We start from the raw sequence: 16965 nt of genomic DNA, 5'->3' as shown, positions 1-16965 counted from the left end.
CCAAAAACTGAACTAGGCCAGGTGAGGGGATCTTTGCTATGCTGTTCTAGGTTTTTGTGCTTTCTGGATTGCAGCACAACTTGCACTGGAAAGGTGTCCTGGCAGTTCGGCAGTCACTCAAACACGGTGGGTGTGGAGTTAGGATTCTGCTGGTAACTTGGTGCGTTGCAACGCTAAAGCAATGTCTACAAGCGGCCCTGGTGGCTCTGTCCTGCTGCCTGCAGAAGGGCTGCAGTGTGCACACATCTGCCACAGGGCCTCAGCATCTCACGGCTGTGCAAGTGCTAATCCCAGATCCTGCGTTTGCATATTGGCATCTCCTAATGAATGTGTCATTTGTGACAAGGTGCTACCAGGAGCCAAACCACCCACCTGTGTGGGAGGAGAGCCTCAGGGCAGGAGGGGGAACTGGAGAACTCGAAGCCTCCTGTCCTCTCCCAAAACCTTGCTGGAGCTCCTCAGGTGCCTGACAGTGTTCGAGGATGGCACCAGCAATGCCCTGAGTCCTGTCCTGTCCTGCGCCCCCCTCAGCTCTGCAGCTGCTGGGGTGCTACGGATGCTCCTGCTCTGGGGGATGCAGGGAGCTGAGGCAGGGCCTTTGGCTCCGGCTTTGTCCTGTGTGGGCCACGCTGGTGCTGGTCCTGGAGGAGCAGAGAGGGCTTCTAATGGTGGTGCCGTGTGTGGCAGAAAGCTTTTCTCCAGAGCAGCTCAGCAGCTGGAGGGAGGTTGAGGGCAGCCCTGGGGAAGTGTAGGAACGACCCCGCTTCCACCTGCTGTTTTTGTCTCTAGATGTTTTGTCTCTAGAAAAATGCTGCCATTGCTGACTGTCAGCAGGGTCGTGGCTGTGGTGGAAAGCGCGTTGCTGGGCCCTGGGCCTAGCTGGTGACGTGGGGACAAGGATGGGGGTGGCTGCTTTCTGTGGGGCCAGGCCAGCCCCGGCTGCTGGGGCCTGTCCAGCTCCTGTGCAGGCTGCTCCCCCGGGGCTGTCCCCTGCTGCTCTCCAGCTGGGGCTTTTCTCTTCCTGACTGGAGGTGACCACCGCTGCCACTTGCTGTCAGAGTGGAGGCCAGGTTATTGCTGGCTGGGATCCTCCGCGGCCCTCATGGTCCGTGGGGCCAGGCTGAGCCAACAGCACAAAGAGCCCCGCTGCTGCGAGTCCCCCCCAGAAACTGAAGGTAGTTTGTCATTAAAAACAAACAACTCCACACGGTGACAAACCTACCCCGAGCTGAGCATTTGCGTGTAAATGAGCTGCCTCTGGGACCAAAACAAGTGCTGTTGTTATTAAAAAATGACTAAACAATTTAATTTGCGTTCTCAACACTTGTGTGCCTGCCTGCTGGTGTAACTGTTCTGCCTGGAAATTTCAGCTTCACTTGTGCAGATGAGTGAGCGGTGCGTGGTGGAGCTGCCATTCTGCATGTCCTCACTGCTGTTTCTGAGCAGAAAACTTTTGCATATTTCTTACTTCAAGTGCCTTTGGGCCCTTTTCCTTCCAACCTTGCGTTCGCTGACATCTTGTGAGTCCCGGAGGGCAAAAATGAATGGGGAGTTAAACCAGGGAAATAAATTGCATGAATTTCAAGTTTGTGACTCAGTTCTCTCTCCTCCTTTTACCAAGCACAGACAAGACTGGCTCCTGCACTAATCCTGAGGAGGCCTCCCCTGCAATGTGCAGTAAGTGTCTGACAGTTCTCTCATGGGAATTAATTTGTTGGCACATTTGAATCAGGCTCGCTAAATCTTACAAGATCAATGGTGACCCTGGTGCAGGAGGGCAGCAGCTCTGGCCCTCACCCTGGGCCGGAGCTGCAGTGCCCAAGACTGCCCCTGCCTCAGGGGGACATGGTGGTGTGGGCAGCCTTCATCTGGGCAGAGCTCGGGGCCGCCTGTGGCGGCTTCAAACAAAGGGGACACCTCTACAGGGAGGGGCTGCTCCTGCCCACAGCTCCCAGAGGACTCAGCCTTGCGTCCTGCCCAGGCGGCACTCGGGGACTGGGGGCTGCGCTCCTCCTGTTGCCCGGGGCAGGCAGGGTCCCTGCGAGGCTGGGCTGGGGCTGCACTCGCTGGTGGTTTGCCGGGGGTTTGGTGGTGCTGCACCGGGGTTCTGCTGCCAGAGCACAGCCTGGGTGCCCTGGGGCTGGGCAGCATGTGGGGATGGGCACAGCAGGGCCCTCTGGGGGGATGGCAGGACAGCGATGCCCTGGCTGCAGCAGTTCACCCAGCAAAACGAGTCAGGTTCTGCTGCTCCCTGCAGCTCAGGCTCTATCACCCCATCACTGCTGCAGGCACCGTGCCTTGCAGCCACAGCTGACGGGCATTCACACAGCCCTCGGGAGTGTGGGGCCATCTGTGAGTTTCCAGCAGGGTGGTGATTGCTGGTTGTGATCCACAAGTGATTTTTCCACCTGGGTTTGAGCAGCCACAGGCACCTGGGGAATGCCAGCCCTGGCCCTCAGAGGCAGCAGGGCTGCAGGTCGCTCAGTGCTCAGCCCCAGCTGCTCCCACGCACACCCAGCTGGGCTGTCCTCATCCTCCGAGTCCGCAGCATCGCCAGTGCCCTGCGCAGGTTGTCCTGACCCAGCCCAACTCCCTCCCAGGCCTTGCTTGGCCTGACCTGAGCAGCCCTCTCAGCCCCAGACAAGGCTCCTGAAGGGTTCAGGGATCCAGACCCTGGGGTGCGAGGTGCGGGGCTCAGCAGTGATGTGGGGAGCTGCCTCCCCTGCAGCAGCTGTTTGCAGATGATACAGAAACAGTGCTTGGAGCTGTTCTGGGCATGGAACCCCCCCCCATGCCTGTCCCACAGACCTCAGGGCCCCTCTTCCCAACTAAGTCAGGTGCTGTTCCAGCACCTGGTGCTCCATTTCGATGGGTTCCCTCTCCCTGGGCTGTCCCCTCACCCTGAGCCCAGCGATGGGGCCCCAGGCTTGGCTCTGTCCCCCTGCCCACAGCACCAGTAAGCCTCTCGCCCCACGCCAGCTCTGCTTCCCTGGATCTACGCCCAGTGGGGCAGCCCCTGTGTGCCCCAGAGCCCAGTAGGTTTCCTCCACCCCTCCCGGGGCTTTCAGCAGCACCTCCCTTCCCCGCAAGGACAGACGAGATCACTCCAGTCCAAGTGCATTTATTGTTGCTGCGGAGCCACCGGTGCTGGCTCAGGCATCCATGCACTCCCTGGGGTCCAGGGACAAGGTCACGTCTGCTTTGCACTGGAGAGTGCCGGGGACTCCCAGCAGCGCCTGGCAGCTCCGCGGTTCGGGGGCGACGTCCATCACGCACGGTGCCTGCGGGGGAGACCATCAACAGGACCGGGGGCCCCAGGATGTGGTGCTGCCGGGGGAGCCGGGCTGCCCCAGAGCCCCGGAGCCCTGCGGGCAGCTGAGATCCTGCTCCTGCTGCTTGCTGGAGCGCGGGGTCCCGGTGCCCGCAGCCGGGCAGCCCCAGCACACCCCGTGCCCGGCACCCCATGGGGAGCAGCCCCGGTGCCCCCTGTGCCCAGAGCCCCCGGCAGCCCCGGTACTCACCGCGGTGTGGGGCAGCACGGGGGGCCGGGCCGAGCCGGGCGGCAGCGCTCCGGGATGGCGCTCGGCGGTGTCGGAGCGGCGGATGTAGGGCGAGCGGCGGAGCCCGGACAGCAGCCCCGAGGCTCTGCCCACCGAGTAGAGGCGGGGCCCGGCCGCCTGCCGGTACCAGGGCACGGCGGGGCGGCAGAGGCAGAGCAGCGCCAGCGCCAGCCCCAGGCAGCGGGCGGCGCGCATGGTGCCGGCGGGACCGCAGCGCTGCGGGGCGCCGCCGCCGCCGCTTTATAGCCCGACGGGGGGCGCCGCGCCCGCCCCCTCCCCGCCCCCCCTCCCCCCCCCCCCGGCTCCCCCCGCGCACGAGGGCGGCGAGCGGCGGCCGCGCGCTTACCGGGGGCGGCGCCGGTCACTCCTTGAACTTCCACTCCTGGCGGCACATGGGGCAGTGCTGCTGCACCTGCTGCGAGTGCAGCCACTTGAGGATGCAGTGCATGTGGAAGCAATGCGAGCACTGCCCCCACACCAGCGGGCAGTCGTCCCCGGGCACTTTGCCTGCGGCGCGGACACGGCGTCAGCCCCGGCCCGGCCCCGGTTCCCCCCCCCCGGTTCCGCCCCGCCCGGCCCCGCGCTCACAGTCGGGGCAGCAGCCGTTGAAGGCCATGCGGCAGATGCCGCAGTTTTCGTCGTTCGCCACCCACAGCCACGAGGCGACCCCGTGCCAGCTCCGCACCCGCACCCGCATCGCGCCGCCGGAAGCCCCGCCCCGCGCCCCCCTCCCGCGCCGCCGGAAGTCCCCCCCCCGCGCCAGCCCCGCGCCGCCGGAAGTCCCGCCCGCCCTCCCCGCGGAGCCCGGCACGCACGCGCGCGCGGCGCCGCGCCTTCCCCCCGCCGGCCCCGCCCCTTCCGCTTCCGGCGGCGGCGCAGCGCGGCCGGAAGTGCGGGCCCCGGAGCGGAGCCGCCATCATGGCCGACAAGATGGACATGTCCCTGGACGACATCATCAAGCTCAACCGCAGCCAGCGCGGCGCCGGGCGGGGCGGCGGCCGGGGCGGCCGGGGCCGGGGCGGCGCCACCCGCGGGGGCGGGCCCGGCCGGGGCGGCGTGGGAGCCGGGCGAGCGGGCGGCGGCGGCCCCGTGCGGAACCGGCCGGTGATGGCCCGGGGCGGCGGCAGGAACCGGCCCGCGCCCTACAGCCGGGTACGGCCGGGGGCGCCGGGCGGGGGGAGGGGGGAGCCGCCGCCGCCGCCGCTGCTGCTGCCCGCGGGCCGGCGGCGTCCCGGGGAAACGGAAACGGGAACGGAACGGGAAAGGAACGGGCCGGGCCTGGGCAGGGGGCGGCGGCGCGGGGGCAGCCCCGGGACGGGGCCGCGCGGGCGGCGGCCGGGCGGGAGCGGGGGCGGGGGGCGGAGGGGGCCGGGCCGGGCCGGGCCCTTTGTGCGCTGCCGGCGGGCGGCGGGGCCCGGCGGCGCTCAGCGAGGTGCCGGTGTCGTTGCAGCCGAAGCAGCTCCCCGAGAAGTGGCAGCACGACCTCTTCGACAGCGGCTTCGGCGCGGGGGCCGGCGTGGAGACCGGCGGGAAGCTGCTCGTCTCCAACCTCGACTTCGGCGTCTCGGACGCGGACATCCAGGTAGGGGCCCGGGGGCGGCCGCGACGCGCGCGCGGGGGCCGTCGGGGGGGGGTTTCATTCATCGCCCCGCGGCCGGGGGCAGGGGGCGGCGGCGGGAGCCACCCCGGCCCCGGAGCCTGCTGGGGTCGGGCAGGGGGAGCTCCGTCCCGGGCGGCCCCACGGCCCCGCCTGGTTTTGTGCCGCGGGTGTTTGGGGGCAGCTCCGGCCGTGGCTTTGAGGTGCCTGCGGCTCCGAACGGCCGCGGTGCTGTGCAGAGCTGTGGTTAATCCCCTCGTAAATGGCTCTGCCGCGGTGCGTGGGGGAAGATGCTGCTGGGTGGCTCAGTCCTCCTGTGACTGCAGAGGTTAGAATGGGCCCTGTAAGCTCTCAAGGTCCGTGTAACTCCAGCAGTTCAGTAACTGGATGCGGGCATCCGTTTGCTCTGTTTGTGTAGGACCTCTTTGCGTGGCTTCTTTTTTAAAGTCACATCTTGTTAAGTGCCAAGGTTTTCCTGTAGACGCGTCAACCAGTGACACTGAGGAGACTGATTTGTGAGGGAGAGCCTGCTTCCTTGTGCTGCAACTTCTTTAATTACTTTATCTGTTTTGCAGTAGCTAAATTTCCTAGCCCTGTTACTGGTCCCGGTTATATCGCTCGTTTGAGCAGTGCCTTGGGTAAGAACCTGCCAGGCTCTTTGCTCGGGCGTGCGGTACGGTTCGTCCCTGAGCTGGTTGGGATGGGCTGGGGCTGAGGGCACAGCACTTCCGTGCTTTCTGCATCTGTTAATTTATTCCAGTTTTTCCACATGCTGATCTGTCCGTGTCGGGAGAATTGGAAGCAAGGTTTTTTAGGTCACCCAATTACCGGGTGATGTGCTTAAAACGCTTCTTTTTCTCACGTAAGTTTGGGATTGGTTTAAGTAAGTTTCCCGTTTGTTGTAGTCAGGCAGATCTGTAGTCAGTAAGAAAGCAGATCTGTGAAGTCTCCTGGGTTTGCTGCGTAAAGTCGCATCAAGTGCCATGCAGTTTGTCAAGTCACAGCAGTGTAACGAGCCCGCGTGCTCTGCAGGACAGTTGCGTTTTGCCTCTTCCACTGTTGGCTTGGGCTGCAGGAGTGGACGAATTTCCACGAGGGTCTTACACAGCAGCAGAGCTGATGGATGTGTTTGCACCTTGCTCTTTCCACCCATCCGTAACGTCGCGCTGCCTGAGATGCGCTGCCTGTTCTCTTTGTTTCTGTGCTGATGGTGTCAGCAACGTGGCAGCACAGCTCAGCGAGCGCTGGCAGGAGGGCACTGGAAGGAGCCTCGCGTGCGCCTTGCTCGGTGCTGCGGCTCAGGAGGAGCTGGTGGTCCCGTGGCGCAGCGAGAGGGGTCGCAGCGTCTCCTCCCGTGCTGCACTGCGTTCTGAGAGCTTATTTTGGGTGCTTTGATGGTGCTCGTGTCCGGTAAACAAATGCGAGGGAGGAGCTCGCCGTCGAGGTTGCCTGAAGTGCTGCTGGCTGGCGAAAAGAAAGAATATTTATAGTGCTCTTCTCAAATGCTTGGGTAGTGGTTCTGAGACGGCAGAGCCGTGTCTGGGCTCTGCAGCACGCAACGCAAAAGGTGGCGTGCGGTGCCCACCGGGGACACCCTGCGGTTCTGCTGTGGGTTTGGAGCTTTGGAAGCACGGGGCGTAACAGGACCCCGCAGTGTGATGATGTATCCCTACGTGATGTACTAAACGTAGGACCTGTGAAACAAACCAGGTGGCTCTGTGCATTCTTATAGATCATTCTTCCTTAGAGAAATGGGTTAGGGTCTGGATAATTCCTAAAACAGTGACTCTGTAGATTCAGGCTTTACAAAAAGGCTTGTGGTGTCCCTGGGAAAAGAAACAGGCCAGCGTCCCTTGAGGCTGTGCTGTTGACACCCTACGTGCGCCCTGCGAGTGGTGAATAAGGAGTCCTGTTTGGTTTTGCCACTGATGGCTCCTTTCTGAAACTCTTCTCGTAGCCCAAGTTCCCGTCTGCCATGGCTGCTTTCTCTGAGTTGCCAGGGAAGCTCGGAAAGTGCGTGTAAATCCTGACAGCAAGTGGGGAGGTCTGCCTCTGCTGCGTCGTGGCTGTTCAGCGTTTGCAGCGCTAATGGAAGCGTGCTCTCTTCTCTCTCTGTTTCTCAGGAACTCTTTGCAGAGTTTGGGACCTTGAAGAAGGCGGCAGTGCACTATGACAGATCTGGCCGCAGCCTAGGGACAGCAGACGTGCATTTTGAGAGGAAGGCAGATGCTCTGAAAGCTATGAAGCAGTACAATGGAGTCCCCTTGGATGGTGAGTCTGCGCGGCTGTTTGAGGCGTTTCCCTGCCTGGCTGGAGGGATCTGCCTTGCCATCGTGCTCCCAAGCTAACCGGCTGCTTTTCCCCAGGGCGCCCCATGAACATACAGCTGGTTACGTCACAGATCGACACACAGAGGAGACCGGCACAGAGGTGAGGGGCGGCACTGCCACGTGCAGGAGTCGCTGTGTGGGTCAGCACGGGGAGCGAGCTGCCTCCCTCTGCGGGAAGCATGGATTCGTCTCCCGTGCTGCAAACTCTGGGTGCCTGTGTGGGTACCCAGAACGCGCTGTAACGGGTCCTTTTTCAAAATTGCAGTGTAAACAGAGGTGGCATGACCAGAAACCGTGGTGGTTCAGGATTTGGTGGTGGAGGAGGCAACAGGCGAGGTAGTCGTGGCGGGAGCAGAGGAAGAGGCAGAGGAGCTGGGAGAACTTCCAAACAGCAGCTCTCTGCAGAAGAACTAGATGCACAGCTGGATGCTTACAATGCCAGGGTAAGTGCTGGCTGTGCGCAGGTGCCCTGCGGCATCTCCAAGTGGGCACTGGCAGCCCAGGGCTGGCTGCAAGGAGAAATCATCTTTCAGCTTACTGGGCTGAAATAGTTTCCGTCCAAAGCTGAGCATTGCCCTGTTCCTCTAGTTACCTTAGGTCTCCAGAATTACTGCTGCTCATAAGAAACGGGCCCTTTCCAGCATCTCCAGACTTGTTAGGGGCTGTGTAGGCCAGGCTCGTCTGTAGCCAAAACAGCTGGGATGAGCGATAGCTGTGTAACAATGCCCAGAGAGATAGTGGGCTGGAAAAACGAAAAACAAAAGGAAAAAAAGTGAAGGAACCGCCTTGGATGCTGAGAGAGATAAAAGCGATGCTGGTCACAGCGTGCAGGTCCCTAACGCAGAACGAGATGAACAGAGCAACGCACCTTGTGTCATTTGGAAAGAGCCCCGATGTTGTACCACAGCAGGGTTAAAATCTCGATAGAGAATCAAGGTTAAACGTGCACCCGGTGTGCTCTGAACCGTGCTGTCTGCGCTGAGGGAAGGGGACACGGTTGGGGCAGTGGCACAGATGGAGTGAGCTGAGTTCCAGAGTTCCAGAGAACATTGGCACGGAGCAGTGTTCTCTGGAACCCGGGATGCTTCGATATCATCTGAGAAAGATTTGGGTGGAGGAGGAGGATGGGGAATGCAGGGAGCGTGCCTGAGCTCCAGGGGTGGCAGGCTGGCCCCAGCTGGGAGGTGTCGTGCGGTGGGGGGGTGATGCTGGGGGGGGGTGATGCTGGGGGGGCGGTGCTGGCGGGTGCTGATGCCGGGCGGTGACGGCTCTTCTCTCCCCTCTCTCCTCTCTTGCAGATGGACACCAGCTAAAGCGGCGGGCGCGGCGCGGCGCACGGGGGGGCTGCGGCCGCCCGGCTCCGTGGTGCCGCGGGAGGGCCGCGGCCGGCCCCGAGGACGGGATCGTTTTCCTTTTGGTTGGGATAGGTTTTAACCTCGTGTAAAGGTTTTTTTTAATGCCGAAGCAGACCCGTTTTGTACCGAGTTATTTTGGGATACATTTTACTGGTTGCCTGCCGGCCGGGGGGGCTTTTTCACCTCGGCCGTAATAAACTAGAACCGTGTCTAGAGCCCTGCTGCCTGCCGCGCCCCGCGCGCCTTTCCCGCGCCCGCGCCCCAAGCCCCGCCCCCCTCCGGGCCCCGCCCCTTTCCTGTGCCCCGCCCGCTCGGCGGGCCCCGCCCCTCATCGCGCGCGCGCACGGCCCGGGGCAATGGGCGCGCCGCCGCCGGGCCGGAAGCGAGGCGCGGGCCCCGCCCTCGCGTAACGGGAAGTGACGGGCGTGGCCCGGAAGTGCGGAGGTGCGCGGGCGGCTGGGCGGATCCCGGCGGCGGTGTCAGCGCGGCGCGGAGCGCGAGCAGGGCCGGTACGGGGCGGGGGGGCGGGGGGAGCCGGGACGGGCGGGGGCGGGGGAGCGGGGCGGGGGGCGCGGGGCCGGGTCCCGCCCGCTGCGGCCCGACCGGGCCCCGCCGCTCGGCGCCGCGCGAACGGGAGCGGCCGGGGGGGGGGGGCACGGCCCCGAGCGCCCTCAAACGACCTTCGGGGGGGGTGGGGGGGGGAGGGGCGGCGCCTCCGCTCCCGGGGAGCTCCCGCGGCCCCCGCCCGGCCCCGCCCGGCCGGGAGCGCCCCGCGGGCAGGGCGCCGCTGACGGGAGGAAGCCGCGTCCCGGGGCCGGGCCCTGTGGCGGGGGCAGCCGCGGGCCCCGCCCCGCCCCGGCTGCAGGAAGGGGCCGAGCGGCGGGGCTCCCGCGGGGTCCCGGCGGGTTCCGCGCACCGGGCCCCGCTCCTGGCTGGGGGAAGGGCCCCGCGCTGCGGCCGGGCGGGTGCCGGGTCCGGCCCGCGGCGCTGCGGCCCCGTGCCCGGAGGCCGTGCCGAGGGAGCTGCAGCGGTGCTGAGCGGAGCCCGTCCCGCCCGGGGCTGCGCGGGGCGGGGCTCAGCGGGGGGCTGCGGGGGCCTCCCGGACCCGGTGCGCTACGGGAGCGTGCGGGGCTCAGCGCGTCCCTGCCGCGGACACACAGGCAGACGGCCGGCACCTCGCGGGGGGCTGCGAGCCTCCCCTGTGAGCCAGCGCTGCCCCGAGCTGGTGCCGGGGCTCAGCCTCGGGCGAGGCGGGAGCTCGGCGGGGCCTCGTGCGGGGAGGCAGCGCCGGTGCCTGAGGTCCCCCGGGCCCAGCCGCGCCGGTGCCTGAGGTCCCCCGGGCCCAGCCCCGCCGTCACCTGTTGCCCTGGGCTCCCGCACGCGCGGGGCGACAGCACGGCCCCGCTGGTGGCCGCACTGGGGGCTTCCTGTGCCCGCAGCCTGTGCAGCCCCGCAGGGAGCTGGGTCGGCGAACTGAGCTGGGGGAAGGCAACCCCGCAGAAATGGTCGTGGGCTGGACCGGGTCCCTGGGGGTTGCGGGGTGGCTGCGCGGCCTTCCTGTGCCCATGGGGAACGGGGGAAGGGTGGGGGCTGCCGGAATCGGCCCCGCCGTGGCTGCCTTGTGGACATCCGAAACAATTCGCTGACCCACAGAGGCTCCGAGCAGCTCCTGCCGCTGCTGCCCCGGGGTCTCAGTTCCCGCCCGGGCAGAAGTCGCAGTTTTTCGTTTTCTGTCCGGAAACGGAGTGACTTCCCGGGCAGTTTCTCGCTGCAGCAGCAGGTGGGGCTCTCGCGTTCGCTGCTGCTGGCTCCTGGGCGCTGCACGAAAAATACCCAGAAAATCCAGGAGGAACTGCAGGCGCGCGGCTGTCAGACGGGGGGAAGTGCTTCGGTGGCTGCTGGGGGCGCTTGGCCCCGCATCCTGCTGTCACCAGCCCCGCGGCTCTGCCTTGCCTGGCGCTGCGACGGCTGCTCTGGCACGCGCCTGGGGAAGAGCCGCTTTGCTGACTGGAGCAGCAACAAACGCTCTGTCCTGGAAGCCTGAAGGGCGAGGTTGGGGCCCCCAAAAAGGTTCAGGCGCCACCGGGAGCCTCCTTCCTTCCTCTCTGGCCCAGGGCGCGGGAAGTGGCCACGTGCCAGGAGGAGGCGCCCGGGAGGAGCTGCCGCGGGGGGGGCTCTGTGCCTGCCCCACGGGGGGCTCTGTGCCTGCTCGGGCCCTGCTGCCAGCAGGCCGGGTGCCGGAGGCACGGTGATGTTTTTCCAGTCCTTGCTGGCAGAGCTGGGCCCTGGCTCAAGCTGCTGCCTGGAATTCTGCTCGTCCTTTCCGGGGGTTTGTGTCGGCCGGGAGAGCCGTTTGTTAACGCTGCCGGGGGGGTGCCGGGGCCCAGAACTCGGCTCCCAGCAGTCGGCAGCACCCGGGCGCTGTGCAGCGAGCTCCTGGCCTGGCCCCGCTGCGCCGATGCCTGCGGCTGCTGCCTGCTGAGCTCCTGCGGCCCGGGAGCTGTCTGACAGCCGCTGCAGGTGCTCGCCGGCCCGGTGCTGAGGAGTTCTGCCTCTGCCTCTGCCCAGCCCGGGAGCTGAAGGCAGCGCGTGCCTGGGGGTGCTACTGGAACAAGCGCACGGCTCCTGGCTCACCTCATGTGGGCACGGCTGGGCCTTGCACCACGCCTTAGGGAAGGCTCAGCCTTACGGACCTCGGGAGTCACCCGCAGTTCTTCGAGGCTCTCGCTGGAACCCAGCCGCTGCCGTTCCCTGGGGGCTGCGGGCATTGGAGGAGGTCCCGGAGCTCCTCAGCTGGGGGGGGACAGCCTGGGGGCGATGCCTGGCTTGGAGCTGAGGCACAGGGCAAAGTAAGGGGCTAAAGTAGGGGAACAAATGCTTGAGGGAGTGATTGCTGAACACTTCTGGGAGCCTTCAATGCTGGAGCTTTTTTGGACAGGAGCCCAAAGGAAGTGGCTGGGTTTGATAAGGATTTACCCGGGTGAAATCCAGGCAGTTCACGCACAGTGTGAGCTGAGTGGCCTTTTGAGTACAGATTTCCGTGACATCCCGTGCCAGGCTCTGGGGAGCCCCCGCAGGGGGGCCGGTTTGTTGTGAGCTGAGGGGTGGGCGCAGGCTGCTGGGGCTCAGGGGCGCGGAGGTGTGGGGGGCACAGCTCCCCCCACAGACCCAGAGCCCCCAGAACGATCTCGAACCCTCACACCTTCCCCACCCCGAGCCCAGGGGTAACCTTTGGTCACGTTTAACACCCAGCAGCAGCAGGAACGCTCCATCGTACCAGCCGGCTGCCCAGAGAGGCGGGCCAGTCTCCATGGGGGGAGCACGGCCGGCCCGGGATGGCTCCGGAGCCGTTCCCAGGTTTGGCTGCGGGCGAGAAGAGCCCCGGCTGCACCTCCCGCTCCTGGGGGCTCCAGGCCAGGGGCTCTGTGGCTGGGCTCGGCCCCCCTGCCCCTGCCCTCCCTTCTCTGCCCCACACGTTCGCTGGCGGGGCTGGAGATGTGCGCGGTGCCATCCGAGCTGGCAGCCTGGCAGAACGCTCCTCATATTTATGGACAAAGGCGAGGAGCCGCTGCCAGGCCCCTGCAGGGCTGGGCGTGTCGCTGTGCCCCGAGCGGGGTGAGGAACGGCAGCGCTGGGGGATCCTCTCCTGGTCGGGAGGCACCTTGGGAGAAGCGGAGCAGCTGAGCTGCGTGCTGCTGGCAGTCACCTCTCAGACGGGAAGAGAAAGGTGCTTGGCTGACCTGGTGCAACCTGTGCAGCACGCTGCGGGTGGAGACCTGGCTCTTCTTTAACGAGTCGGCATTTCTTGAGGAAGGGAGAGCAGCCGGGGGCTGCTGGCGCTTGGACCAGTGGTGCGCAGAGCCCTGGTCTCGGCTGGAGCCGTATTGGAGAGAGGCAGAACTGGGCTGGGTTTGCTCTGGGCCTGGGTTTATCATAAGGGAAAGCTTTGCCCGGGTGTTCTTGTGGAGGAGTCGTGTTTCCTATGGCCTGGGGTATTTATTTGCCTGTTGCAGCTTATGAACGCAATGCAGAGGCTGATGTTTCTCTTTTGCGTGGGCTGAACGTGAGACCTGAGCTACCGGAGGAATCTGCCCAGGCTGCGGGGTATTGGCGCTTGGCAGGGATGTGTCCCCCCAGGGACAGCCTGAGCAGGGCCCCAGCGTGAGAGGGAGCCCGTGGAGTAACGGGGCCGTGCTGGGCAGGCTCTGTGTGCTGCCGGGCTGTGCCGCTCGGGAAGGAGCCGGCGCGGGTGGGAAGCTGCAGTTTCACTTCTCCTCCCTTCAGTGTAAGTCGCGTGTGTGAGGATGGCAGAGCAGGAGCCAACGGCAGAGCAGCTGGCCCAGATTGCAGCTGAGAACGAGGAGGATGAGCACTCCGTCAACTATAAGCCACCTGCCCAGAAGAGCATCCAGGAGATCCAGGAGCTGGACAAGGATGATGAGAGCCTGCGCAAGTACAAGGAGGCGCTGCTTGGTGCCGTCACCGTGACTGCGGGTGAGCCCTGGGACGCTCTGTTCCCCTGGAGCAGGGCGCGGGGACGGAGGGGTTCCTCCTGCCTTGAGGGGGAGATGCTCAGGGAGAGACTGGGCTGGGCAGAACACAGCAAGGAGCCCCTGCTTCTGTTCTTGCTTTTTCTAAAACTGCCCTGGGAGGAACGATGTGTTGGTTGGTGTGAGGGGTGGGTGTTTGAGAGCCTCTTTCTTTGTCTTCTAGACCCTAACGCTCCAAACGTGGTGGTGACCAAACTGACGTTGGTCTGTGCTACTGCTCCCGGCCCTCTGGAGCTGGACCTGACAGGTGAGCTGGGAACCAGAATCGGCCCTTCCAGGTCAAAGCTGCTTTAACGTGGGGCCTTCCAGAAGCTGCTGCCAAGGCACCGGTGGCGCGGTGGGCGAGCCCTCCTGCCCCTTCGCTGGGTGCAGAGCCACTGCCCCGGCCACAGAGGATTCTCCGCTCCAAGCCCCTCTCCTTGTGTCTGAGCTCCCCTGTCTGAGCAGCGGCCTTTTGCTTCCGCTCCACTGCCTGCCCTGGCGTTGTAGATGTGCGAGCTGCCAGACGGGGGAGCCGGCTGTCCTCCAGCACAGCGACGCTGATGGCAGCTTCGAGATGGTGACAGCTTTGGGGCAGACATTACAAAGCGACGCCCGTGAATGACCCGCGTTGCTGCCTGCAGTTCCCTTTCGTAGGGCGTTGCTTCCCCACCTCAGGTAGCACGAGCAGTGTAACAAGTTGAGTCCTGAAACACAAAATAAAAGGATAAACTGCGTGCTGTGTGTGCAGTAGGGGTCCAGTCCCCAGCTGCTGCACATCCTGTCCTGATCACCTCTTGCAACTTAAATCCATCCCAGAGCATGATAGAAAGGGACCCCAAATCACCATCTCCCTTCTTTGCAGGTGACCTGGAGAGTTACAAGAAGCAGGCGTTTGTGCTGAAGGAGGGTGTGGAATACCGGATAAAAATCTCCTTTAGGGTAAGAATTCAGATCTGAAAAGTGAACAGCACTGAACTTGGGAGCATCTGACTACTGCAATCCCAGCACAGGGCGTGCTTGGGCCCCAAAACGAGTGGGATGGAGCAAATAGGCCACTGTGGGTGGGGCAGGCAGTGTGTGGAAAAGATCTGTCTTCAACGGCCTTTGCTTGTCTCTGCAGGTTAACAGGGAGATTGTGTCAGGGCTGAAGTACATTCAGCACACGTTCCGGAAAGGAGTGAAAAGTAAGTGCCTCGTTGTGGCTCGGGTACTGCTTCGTGTGAGGCTCCCAGCGCTTTCCACTGCTGTGGCGGGGGCTTGCCTGCTGCCCCAGCTGCTCGCGATGGGAGGAGGCAGACTCTAGTGGGAAGCACGGCCACGTCTGTGCCGCTTGGCCAGTGGCAGCGTGTGAAGGCTCCCAGGCCTGCGCTGGGGTGGCAGCCTGTGGTCCTGGAGCCCAGAGGTGATCAGATCAATTGTGTGTGGACAGCAGTACTGCTGGGGGGAGGCACTGCCTGCAGGGCTGCTCCTGGAGCGAATGGTGCTGCGAATTGTGGGTGACAGTTCATGTTCTTACAGAGGCCTTTACAGTTTGTGAATTGTTGTAGGAGTAAGAGACCCTTCATTTGCTTTCATTTGCCCCGAATGCAGGGGAGGCTCTTAAGTAGCTTCCCTACATTCCTTCTTTTTCTCCTAGTTGACAAGACTGAGTACATGGTTGGGAGCTATGGCCCCCGAGCAGAGGAGTACGAGTTCCTGACCCCCATGGAAGAAGCCCCCAAGGGCATGCTGGCCCGGGGCAGCTACAACATCAAATCCAAATTCACAGATGATGATAAGACTGACCACCTGTCCTGGGAGTGGAACCTGACCATCAAGAAGGATTGGAAGGACTAGCCCTTCCCAAAGCCAATCCCCAGAGAGCGTGAATCAGACAGTGGCTACCGTAGAAATCCCTCCCTGTACCAAAGTGCTGACATTGGAACCCTCTTACCTTCCATCCCCTGTTAAATTTGACCAGAGCGCTCGGTTTTGTAATGTGCCCCCTCCCCAGAGAATCACTGAATCCGTTGACCAAACCCTGCTGTCTGCATCTGATCTCCAGCTGCTCGTCCCAGGGCCGCGCTGTTCCAGCACAGGTGGGAGCGTTTGCTCCCCTGCCAGGCGCTTCGCTGCTTCTCACCTTCCTCTGTTCTGGTTGGTGCTGAAGGGGAGACTCCTGCACTCGGTGTGGGATCCTGTGCTTAGCTCTCCTGTGCACAGCTCAGGGCAGCTACTGCCTCCAAGTAGCTGAAGAACCTTGATGCCAGGCAGCTATTTGAATCTATTTGTTGGCTAAAATCATGTCCAGCCTGCCCCTTCCCCCCAGTCAGTGTCCCGAGGACGCTGGCACCTTCATTTGTGGATGTTCCCTGTAACCATGATGCCTTAATGTGTAACACGTATCCTCTAGGGAGGGGGCCCTGCCCTTGTTACACTTTTTAAATGCCACCCGCCCTCCCCCTGTTTGTTGGCATGGCACTCAGCTTGGTCACGCCCCTCCTGGGTATTAGGAAAGATTCACAACTTCCTGCTTTGCTGCTGGTCCATTCCTCACCCGAGACTGGACATCTCCGGAGAGGAGGGCATTGTGACACCCCGGGTGACATCCCGCCCCTTCCCCAGGCCACCCTCCCAGTGCCCGGAGCTGGCCTGGCAGAGCCCTGTCCCTGTTTGTCTCCGGACTCTCTGGGCAGCCCCGGTACCTCCAGAGGCATAGAGGGGGTTGCAAGGCAGGTGGGTGCGGGAGTCACCAGTGGTGCCATCACCTCAGACTTATTGCAGCCAGAGGAGCTGCAAAGCACTGAAATACCAGGACAGCACCTGCCCTCCCGGCTGTTTTGGGCTGAGGATGGACTAGTCTGTTTCTGCAGCTGCTCTCCTGATGCGATCAACAAAGAGCTTGCAAAGGACAAGTATTCAGAAGCAGTTAATGCCTTATGTATCTGTTCTGCCTTTAAAATCTGTGCCTGGCCTGTCAGTATTTATTGCCTTGACACTCGACTCCGTGCCCCGAGCCCACAGCAGACCCCTGCAGCACTCCAGCCTGCCTCCCGGGGCTGCGCTGACACGGCACTCGGGGCGATGGGGGCCTCTGGGGCCCGCGAGCCCCTGACGGCAGGCATGTTCCAGCTCCGCAGCCCTCTTATTTGGATCTTCCCACGTTGAGGTTGTATTAGAACTGGGACCAAGTACATGTGGCTTTCTCATAGCTACGTCTTTGCCTCTAACTCTCCCTCGCCCTGCCCCTAGAGAGATTTTTGTTAATTTGATTTGGTGCATATTGTCTGTAAATCCTAGACCCGGGTTAACAGGTTTGGAATCATCGTCTGCTTCTCCTTTTATGACAGTTAAATAAAATCTTTGAACTGACTGCCTGCTGTCCCTTCTGGGTCTGTTCTGGGTCTTTGTGGGAGGTGGCAGAACTGCTATCCCAGAGCCAATTCCTGCAAACAGCCGTGGTGGGGGGAAGAGCAGAATCCTTGGATTGCCTGTGTTGTGCAGCAGCACTTTGGGGAAGTCCTTGCCAGAGGAGAACAGGCAGGAAGCCCAGGCTGCCGCATCCTTTGCTGCTCTCAGGGGTTTGTGTTTAAGATCTGTACATTGCTGCTC

General features: G+C 63.3%; 4 protein-coding genes across 5 annotated transcripts; 3 read left to right on the top strand and 1 right to left on the bottom strand.

Moving 5' to 3' along the window:
* Window positions 1-3105: 3105 nt before the first annotated feature.
* Window positions 3106-4190, bottom strand: NPB (neuropeptide B). Of its 2 annotated transcripts, XM_084492446.1 has the most exons (4): window positions 4149-4190; window positions 3907-3975; window positions 3522-3776; window positions 3106-3281 (listed from the first exon to the last, which is right to left on the bottom strand). In XM_084492446.1, exons 3-4 carry the CDS (start codon window positions 3753-3755, stop codon window positions 3153-3155), a joined length of 363 nt encoding a protein of 120 aa, XP_084348572.1. In that variant the 5' UTR covers window positions 3756-3776; window positions 3907-3975; window positions 4149-4190; the 3' UTR covers window positions 3106-3152. The 2 variants fall into 2 exon arrangements, with proteins under 2 accessions (XP_084348572.1, XP_084348571.1); XM_084492445.1 differs by lacking the exon at window positions 4149-4190 and having other exon boundaries at window positions 3907-4044.
* Window positions 4149-9057, top strand: ALYREF (Aly/REF export factor). Its single transcript, XM_084492444.1, is given in 7 exon segments — window positions 4149-4459; window positions 4461-4712; window positions 5011-5142; window positions 7281-7428; window positions 7524-7587; window positions 7753-7930; window positions 8786-9057. Coding segments are annotated over 7 exon segments (1074 nt in total). The 5' UTR covers window positions 4149-4174; the 3' UTR covers window positions 8801-9057.
* Window positions 9058-9198: 141 nt separating this feature from the next.
* Window positions 9199-10765, top strand: LOC311421068 (uncharacterized protein; the record flags this gene model as incomplete). The annotated part of the gene is made up of 3 exons (XM_084492595.1): window positions 9199-9248; window positions 9572-10141; window positions 10174-10765. 3 exons carry the CDS (start codon window positions 9199-9201, stop codon window positions 10589-10591), a joined length of 1038 nt encoding a protein of 345 aa, XP_084348721.1. The 3' UTR covers window positions 10592-10765.
* Window positions 9215-16726, top strand: ARHGDIA (Rho GDP dissociation inhibitor alpha). Its single transcript, XM_084492441.1, has 6 exons — window positions 9215-9351; window positions 13127-13336; window positions 13556-13639; window positions 14237-14313; window positions 14495-14558; window positions 15011-16726. The coding sequence occupies exons 2-6, from the start codon at window positions 13147-13149 to the stop codon at window positions 15208-15210; spliced, it is 615 nt and encodes a 204-aa protein (XP_084348567.1). The 5' UTR covers window positions 9215-9351; window positions 13127-13146; the 3' UTR covers window positions 15211-16726.
* The last annotated feature ends 239 nt before the right edge of the window (window positions 16727-16965 follow it).

Source organism: Aythya ferina, assembly GCF_964211825.1.
Source record: "Aythya ferina genome assembly, chromosome: 18".
Taxonomy (NCBI): domain Eukaryota; kingdom Metazoa; phylum Chordata; class Aves; order Anseriformes; family Anatidae; genus Aythya; species Aythya ferina.
This window is presented reverse-complemented; position numbering and strand designations above follow the sequence as displayed.